General features: G+C 52.5%; 2 protein-coding genes across 5 annotated transcripts in view; both read left to right on the top strand.

The window, feature by feature from the left end:
- Positions 1–8,286, top strand: part of PLEKHA4 (pleckstrin homology domain containing A4) — a 22,640-nt gene extending 14,354 nt beyond the window's left edge. For 3 of the 4 annotated variants that reach the window (XM_040634274.1, XM_008684519.2, XM_040634273.1), the window contains exons 17-20: positions 5,893–6,054; positions 6,918–6,976; positions 7,379–7,491; positions 7,834–8,286. In XM_040634274.1, the coding sequence (XP_040490208.1) occupies positions 5,893–6,054; positions 6,918–6,976; positions 7,379–7,491; positions 7,834–8,093 (594 nt within the window). In that variant the 3' untranslated portion in view covers positions 8,094–8,286. Of the gene's footprint in view, positions 1–5,892; positions 6,078–6,917; positions 6,977–7,378; positions 7,492–7,833 lie in introns of all 4 variants that reach the window. The other variant, XM_040634275.1, reaches the window with a different exon arrangement.
- Positions 8,287–8,290: 4 nt separating this feature from the next.
- Positions 8,291–8,502, top strand: part of HSD17B14 (hydroxysteroid 17-beta dehydrogenase 14) — a 14,216-nt gene continuing 14,004 nt past the window's right edge. Inside the window, exon 1 of the mRNA XM_008684517.2 lies at positions 8,291–8,375. The gene's annotated coding sequence lies outside the window, so the exon portion shown is untranslated. The remainder of the gene's footprint in view (positions 8,376–8,502) is intronic.

The raw sequence follows: 8,502 nt of genomic DNA, 5'->3' as shown, positions 1-8,502 counted from the left end.
TATATATATATATATATATATCTCCTCATGGCTGTCCGATAAGGTAGCCAGTAGCCACATGGGACTATTTGAATTAAAATGAATTAACATGAAATGTAATTTAAGAATCATTTGCACCTAAGCATTTCGGGTGCTTAGGGGCTACCCGTGGCCAGTGGCTATCTTGTGGGACAGAGCAGATAGAGAACATTGCCACCATCACAGAAAGTTCTGTTGCCTAGAGCTGTTTGGGCGCTGAGGGCACAAACGTGAACAAGACAAGAGAAAAAAAATCCTTCCCTCATGAATCCGACGTTCTAGTGGGAAGAGGCAGATAATAATCAATTTGCTATACGTTATTTTATGTTACAGAAGAAGTTAACACAACACGACCACGGTGAGGAGGTTAGGGATGCCAGAGGGGGTGCAGTGGTAAATGGCCTGGTCTGGGGAGGCCTCAGGGTAAGGGGAGGGAGCGAGCCTTGGGTGGAAGAGCATTAAAGACAAAGGGAACGGCCTTTGCAGAAGTTCTGCGGTGAGGTGGGGGGAGTGGGTCTGGCGTGTTGCAGGAGCCCCTTGAAAGTCAATGTGGCTGGAACCGAGTAAGCGAGCGAGGGGGAGAGGGGTGGAGAGGAGAGGAGAGATGGGTACTGGGGGTGGACCGTGCTGGGGCTTGCGGTCCAAGGAGAGCCGGGAGCCGCGGAGGATTCTGAGCGGCCGTAAAGTGGGAGCCGGCGCCCTCTGCCGGCCATGCGGGGAACAAACTGCGGGGCGAGCACTGAGGCAGGGGACCCAGTGAGGAGAGTCCGGGCTGGAGAGAAACGTCATTCCCAGTAGGTTAGAAGAACCGGAGATGTTGAGAGGAGGTAGATTCTAGTTATACCGATCTTCAAACTTTATCCAAAACCCTGGGGACGAGATATAATTCAAAATGCAAAAATTTGCAGATTCTAGGGGCACCTGGGTGGCTCAGTCGGTTAAGCGTCTGTCTTTGGCTCAGGTCATGATCTCAGGGTCCTGGGGTTAAGCCCTGCGTCTGGCTCCCTGCTCAGCGGGGAGCCTGCTTCTCCCTCTCCCCCTGCTTATGCTCTCTCTCTCTGTCAAATAAATAAATTAAAAAAAAAAAACATGATTAGGCAAAAACTTTGCAGATTCTAGGCTGGTAATAGGATGCATATATATACTCTGTCTTATATAAAAGCCCCAGTGATGTATGTCTGGCACAGCGCCCTTAATCAGACACATTACATTCCTCTAGCAATACGTATGAATATTCATACTTAAACGGGATTCAGCTTGTAAATGACGTCTCAATTTAAATTTGTGGTTTTTAAAAATAGAACAATGAAGAGCTAAATGATCGAGTCAGTGGAATAAAAATAGATTATAAATATGCACTTTTTATTTCCTTTTTTAAAAATTTTTATTTATTTTTTTAATTAGAGAGAGAGAGTACATGTGAGCGGGGGTGGGGGGGAGGAACAGAAGGTTGGGAGAGGGACAAGCAGATTCCTCACTGAGCACGGAGCCCAATGCAGGGCTCGATCTCATGACCCTGAGATCGTGACCTGAGCCACCTAGGCGCCCCTGGGAGGTCTCGTTTTAATTGAGCAAACCAGTTGGAATCTCTTGGTCCCTGATAAACATACCCTGTTGAAGGTCAGCAATGAACTATAGCATAAGGGGCCGAGGGCAGGACCTCCCCAAGGCGGGCCACTTCCACACGAAGATTATTCTGAGCTGAAGGCAGTTGAGACCCTACGGGCTCAAGAGAAACTTTTGCCTCTCCCTTAACTACATAGAAGAATGTAGATTGGGGGGCGCCTGGGTGGCACAGGGGTTAAGCGTCTGCCTTCGGCTCAGGGCGTGATCCTGGAGTTATGGGATCGAGCCCCACATCAGGCTCCTCTGCTATGAGCCTGCTTCTTCCTCTCCCACTCCCCCTGCTTGTGTTCCCTCTCTCGCTGGCTGTCTCTATCCTGTCGAATAAATAAATAAAATCTTAAAAAAAAAAAAAAAGAATGTAGATTGGGGGTCTTTCCCAGACGAAAGGTTGTTAGCTGGGATAAATGTTTTCTGAGTGACCTATCTGCAGGGCAGGGCAACCATCGAATTCCTAAACATCTACCCTGGGAAGTGCTTTCCTTTCCCCTGAAGTCCCAGACCCCTGCCCTCTTCTCCTTGGTTCAGAATGACACACAGAACCTCATGTGCCCGACCGCCTTTGGAATTTCCACGTCCGTGTGGATTCCCCGGGCGGATGCTATTAAACCCGAATTTCTTGGCTTCATACTATCTCGTGTCAATTGCATGCTTGGTCCGGCTTGAAGGACGCTTGAAGGAGACAGGAATTCTTGCTCCCTGACAAATGATCATTCATTTCACCTTTTCTTCTGTGGCGAGTTATTTCGCTGTGCCCCAACGTCTTCAACATCATCGGGGTAGTCCTCTTGAATCTCTGAATGTCACCGTGACGAATGCCCACCTGGCGAGTCACTGAGTCACTGCCAGGGTCCAGCGGGGGCTTTCTAGGTGCACCTGACCACTGTAGGCAGAAATAACAAGGTTGGGCATCTTCTTCTCACCAGACCCCAGATCTGATTGCTTGAGGACTTTGGGACAAGGAGGTCCTGTACTTTTCACCTGCAGGGCCATTTTATTTTATTTTATTTTATTTTATTTTATTTATTTATTTATTTATTTATTTTAGGGTTTTTTTTAAATGATTTTTTAGTTATTTATTTGAGACAGAGAACAGTGCCAGCGAAAGAGAACATGAGTAGGGGAAGGGACAGAGGGAGAGGGAGAAGCAGGCTCCCCGCTGAGCAGAGAGCCTGATGCGGGACTCTATCCCAGGACTCTGGGATCATGACCTGAGCTGAAGGCAGATGCTTAACTGACTGAGCCACCCAGATGCCCCCCCCCTTTTTTTTGTAATCTCCATACCCAATGTGGGGCTAGAACTCACGACCCCAAGATCAAGTCTTGCCTGCTCTTCCAACTGAGCCAGCCGGGGCAGCCCCTGCTACAGGGTCATTTTAAACGTTCTTGGAGCCCTAAGCCCTGTGCTCCCATTTGCCTGTGAGCTCTTGGAAGGGACCGATATTTCTGTTGCTTCTTTTTGCTGTAACCCACGGCGCTCTTTGGCAGGACCGTTCTCATGCCCAGAAAGAAGACATAAGCAGATGACCAATCCAAGCAGCGTGTCAGGAGGGCCAAGGAGCTGAAGCTTCTCCGTTCTCCCCTGAGCTTTGAGGGGTGGTGGCTGCAGAGAAATCTTCCTTTATTTGCTCAGCATGCATCTCCCAACGCCTGGTAGGGCCCAGGCCCTGTGGGAGGTATTAGGGGTCCAGCCACGAATTAGACCTGATGCTCCTGTCTGATGGGAGAAAGATACTAATCCAATCCTACCTATCCAACAGGGATAAAACGCAAAGCACTGGGAAGCCTTTTAAAGGATAGGGAAGTCGGGGCGCCTGCGACTCTTGATCTCGGGGTTATGAGCTCGAGCCCCATGTTGGGCATACAGATTACCTAAAAATTTAATTTTTTTTTTTTTTAACAATTGGGAAGCTGAGTCTGGATGAGTAAAAAAAAGGTGTGGGCCATGCAGAAAATGGTCCTCCAACCAAAGGATGGAGGCTATATGTGCAACAGCATGGAGGTGATCCCGACAGAGGCCGCTGGTCTGTGTTGGAGGCAAAGCTGAATTTATGACTTGCTTAAGACAGACCTATTCTTGTAAGATACAGTCTCCCCAAGCAAAGCGGAGGGAGAGCTGATGTCCTATAGCAGGGAGTTCAGAAATTGCTGGATTCTGGAGGCATGAGTGTTTAAGACTGGGAGCTTCGGCTCAGGTCCTGATCCCGAGGTCCTGGGATCGAGCCCGGCGTCGGGCTCCCTGCTCAGCGGGGAGTCTGCTTCTCTGTCTCCGGCTCCCAGCTGCCACAGCTGTGTGTCCGTCGCTGCCGGGCTGATTTGCAGAACCCAGGGGCCGTCCCTGACCGGTTGCCTTTCGGCCGCCTGGTTGAGGTGCCCCTGCCGTTGCTCGATCGAACATTTAAAAGCATGTCTGGTGCTTCCTTATTATCGTGGATACAAAACAGTCCGTCAGTCCTTTCTGAGGAGGAGAGGAACTTTGTGGTTCTCAGTGGGGTGCGTGCAGGACGTGGGCTGTCGGGGCTGCTGAGAACAAGGCTGAACCAACCAAGTGGTTCTGGGAGCTGCGGCTGTTTGCAGCTCCGGGGTGGTGTGTGTCATGAGTTCCAAGGATTTCAGAGCTGAGCAAGGACAATGATATGACCGGGGAGGCGGTAGAAGTAACACACACGGGCCGTATGGGGTCCAGTTTGGCCAATGGGAGGAGTCCCTCACACATGCCATAGGTCACTGCCTGGATGCCAAAGCCCAGAAACTTCGATGGCGATCTGGGTCAGGGAGCTCCTAAGGGCAGCAGCCACTTGGGGGCTTATCTTATCTGTGGCTAGCACACGTGGGACACTGTTTCCTGCAGTGCTCAAAGCAGGCAGGCCGTAAATGCCTACGGTTATCTGCCTACTCGGGCTGTGTTTTAAACAAGTGGATGTGTGAACCTTGGAATTTGGTGATGGCCGGCGTGGGGCCATCATTTTTACAGCAGGTGGACATGTGACTCACGATGGCCCAGATCGGAGCAAACCAGAGTAAACGGCAGTGTTTGGCCCTACACTAGGCAGCTGCTCCAAGCCGGCTCCCTAGAATTTTCTAGTTTGAGGCTGCAGCTAAGGGTTATCTTCCCTCCGGTTTTGTTTGTTGAGACAAGAGATGGATTGTCTTACGGTCGGAGGCTAGGAGTCCAAAACCATGCTCCTTCGGAAGGCATCCAGGAAGGGTCTGTTCCCAGGCATCTGATGGTCCCTTGACTGGTGGCCCCAGGAACCCCAGGAGCCCCAGGAACTCCAGGTGTCCCCTGGCAGTCTTGCTGTATGCGTCTATGTCCGCATGGCCCCCCTTTCCCGAAGGATGACACTTGTCTGCAGCCGGAGAGGTCTGTCGGCCTGGTTCCTGCCCAAATGACAACCTTCCTCCGTTTCGGCCCCAGTCTGTCTCCTTCAGTTCAGGCTGGTGGCATTTCTGCGGAGCTGATTTCCTGGATCCACGCGTCACATGCCTAATGTCTCAGCAAACGGGGTGTCCAGCCACGCCCTTGGGATTCTCTCCAGAGTTCTGGTTTTGTTTGAGTGGGTTTTTTTTTTCTTCTTCTTCTTTGATTTATCTCTGTCCTCTTGCATTTTAAGTTCTTAAGGCTGGAGGTCCATGATAGAGGTGTCAGTGGGGCCGTGTTCCCTCTGAAGGTGCCGGGGAAGGATCTGTTTCAGGCCTCCATCCTAGCTTCTGGAAGGTTCTTGGCTTGTGGCCGCCCACTCCACTTCTCCCATGGCGTTGTCCCGGTGTGTGTCATCCATCTGGTTTCGGGAGCAAGAGAGAGCTCACAAAGCCCTTTCTGAGGCCAACCCAAAGGGATCCTCTTGACAATTTAGTTAATGCATCTCATTCCTCCTTTTCTTGGGTCTAAGCTGACTCAGAATTGTTTTTCATCACAAGGAACCCAGAGGTGACAACCCGGCTCCTGACTACCAGTGCGAGGAAGCTGGGCATGCCCAGGACGTGTGAATGTTTGTTAGGCTGTGGCTTTGGATTCGAACAGGGCAGCTGATGGAAATGAGGCCAGAGAGGGGGGTAGGGCCCCAAACACCTTTGTCCTGAGGGTGCTTGGAGGCATGGGAGGCCGGCCTCAGCTCTGGCTGCGGCAAGATCCCTCTGAGTCTAGGGGTGAACTTACTGGAAAGGGCAAGACTGGAGGCCGAGAGGTTCAGGGAAGAGGAAAAGAGGAGGCCCAAGGCTGGGGCCTCAAGGTGTTTTTCATCTCCCCAGGCCCCCCTGGCCCGGCCTCGGATGAGTGCTCAGGAGCAAATGGAGAGAATTCGCAGAAACCAGGAGTTTGGACGGCCTCTCCCTCGCCCGGCCTCCCCCCGGCTTCTCACTCTGGGGAGGACACTGTCCCCAGCCAGACGCCAGCCTGACACAGAACCAAGGGTGAAGAGAACAGAGGGTGCAAGGTGGGGCGGTGGGGTGCTCCTAGTTTGAGCCTCAGTTTCCCCCTCTGTAAAATGGGAATTTCCCTACCTCTTTACCCAGAGCTGGGTTTCCACGTTCACCCCAACCTGAACCTGGGATGATGGCTCCCCTAGGTGGTTGGGGGTAGGGGAGGCAGAGAACTTTTCACTTCACCAGTGTTTCTCCCTCAGGATGGGGGTCAGAGGTCAGGACTGTGGGCCCAGCTTTTTTTTTTTTTTTTCTTTTTCGTTACTATGTGTCATCAAAGGGGGAAACAATGAGCAAGTAAGGAAATGATCATATTCATACTGTCGCAATGGGGACAGCATTCCAGATATGAAGATAAGAGTGTCTCAGCCGATGGTTCCATCTGAGACTTTTCTAGGGAGTAATTAGACAAGTCATAGGTCGGGTGATTTTATAGCTGGGATTATTTTTGTCATCAGGAGTTGTCTCAGTCAGCTGAACCCCAAATGTTTAACTCTGTGTCTAGTTAGTTTTAGGGGGACGAGCAGTTCAGCTAATTCCTGATGAGCCCAAAATTGTGAATTTGGAGAGCCTGTTCCTGGCCTTGTCATAGGTAAATAAGGGGGTGATCATCTGTCAGTCCCCTGTAGGTCATATGAAGGAAGAGAGGTGGTAAGCCACACCAAAGGATGTGTGTTGGGGGGTGGGGGGTGGATTTTCTTAACTCTTGCTGTTTTGCAGGAATGCATGTAAAGTTAAACACTGTCTCTGGGGCAATTTCATTCCCTCTCTGAGCCCCCTTCATTTCACCCTCAAAATGAGAACGTGGGGACTTCCAGGTGAGGAGGAATTTTAATGCTCCAATTCCTTTGCAGCCTGTCCAGGGACACTCAGGAGCCCCCAAATGGCTCAGAAGCTCTGGATCCTGGAGCAGGTAAAGAACTGGAAAGTGGGGCAAGAAGCAGGAAATCAATTTGCCTACGGGAAGGCATTATTATTGCTGTCTTTTGAGTAGTAAAGTACAGACCACAGAACTTTTAAGAGATGCTTGACTTCCTGGGGTATCAGAAAGCACCTAGATCCGCATGAGAACTGCAGTTCCCCAAACTGCAGAACTGGGTGGATGTCAGGGAAAGCGGGTAAAATTTAGGGAGGACTAGACTACAAATCCCACAGCACAAGCAGGCCTTTATGAGGGCCACGCTCTGTTTAAAGTCCTTTAGGGACCAGGGCTAGGGACTACAACTCCCAGAAGGCCGCGCGTGGCACTGCGGTAATGGCTAATTGTACACTGCCCCAAATCTCTCTCTCGCTCTCTCTCTTTTTTTTTTCCTAGTCCAAGGAATACCACCCCTTATTTGCCGACAGCCGAAGGGCACCGGGAGCGAGTCCTCAGCCTCTCTCAAGCTCTGGCCACTGAGGCGTCGCAGTGGCACAGAATGATGACAGGTGAGGAGGGGCTGGGGACCTTGGACTCCTGAGTTTTGGGGAAGAGGGAACCAGAGCCTGGAATCCTTGGTTCTGGTCGGGGCGGGGGTGTCTGAGAACTGCTGGGATCCTATGCCTGGATGGGGAGAGGGCCCTAGAGGGTTTGGGAGTTGCTGATCCCAGGCAGGAGGGGACAGGGGTCAAGACTCCCGGGTCTGGGGGTGGCGGTGGGGGGCCAGACCTGTGGGTCTGAGGGAGGAGGGGACTGGGAGCTCGACTCCTGGGTCTGGGAGGAAAGGCCTGGGGGTCCGGACTCCTGTGTCCCAAAGTTTGCCATTCTCACTGTCCACTCGTGCTGTCCAGGTGGAAACTTAGACTCCCGAGGAGACCCGCTTCCCCCTGCGCCACCGCCTCCGTCAGATCCCACCCCCCAGGTGACCTCGCCCCCAAGATCTCCAGTGGCTAATTCCCGCTCCGCCGGGTTCTCCCGCGGAGGTAGTGGACGCGGCGCAGGCCCCGCCTCCTGGGAGCCCACGTGGGAATCCGGTACCGCCCCTCCCGTCCTGACCCAGGAGGAGGGGGCGTGGCCTCTGCGAGTCACGCTGCTGCAGTCCAGCTTCTGATCCGCCCGAGCACCGCAGCCAATCGGAGCGTGAGGGCGTGGCCCGGGGGTACCGCCCCGCGATCTGGAGCCACTCAGGGCGCCTGGGGGCGTGGACTGGCCCCCTTGGGGGCCTGGGGAGGGAGACGTTTCTATGGCCAAAGTTTGGTTTTCCCAACACTTGTCCAAATTCGGATTAAAACTTTGAACTTTCAGTCAATAGCTTTCTCTCTGTCTGTTTGGGGTTGTGACGCTGGGGTCTCTTCGGGGCAGAGCTGGAGTCGTGGACTCCTTTGTCCTGAAGGTCTGGAACCTGTGGGTCTGGAGAAGGAGGGAGCTGGGGCCTGAATTCCCGGGTCTGAGGGAGGAGGGGGCTGGACGCCCTAAATCCCGAGTTTGAGGAAGGAGGGGATCAGGGGTGTGGGGGGGGG

This window comes from Ursus maritimus, unplaced genomic scaffold, assembly GCF_017311325.1.
Source record: "Ursus maritimus isolate PB19 unplaced genomic scaffold, ASM1731132v1 scaffold_19, whole genome shotgun sequence".
NCBI lineage: Eukaryota > Metazoa > Chordata > Mammalia > Carnivora > Ursidae > Ursus > Ursus maritimus.
Note: the sequence above shows the minus strand (reverse complement) of the source record. Positions and strands in the feature narration are given on the sequence as shown.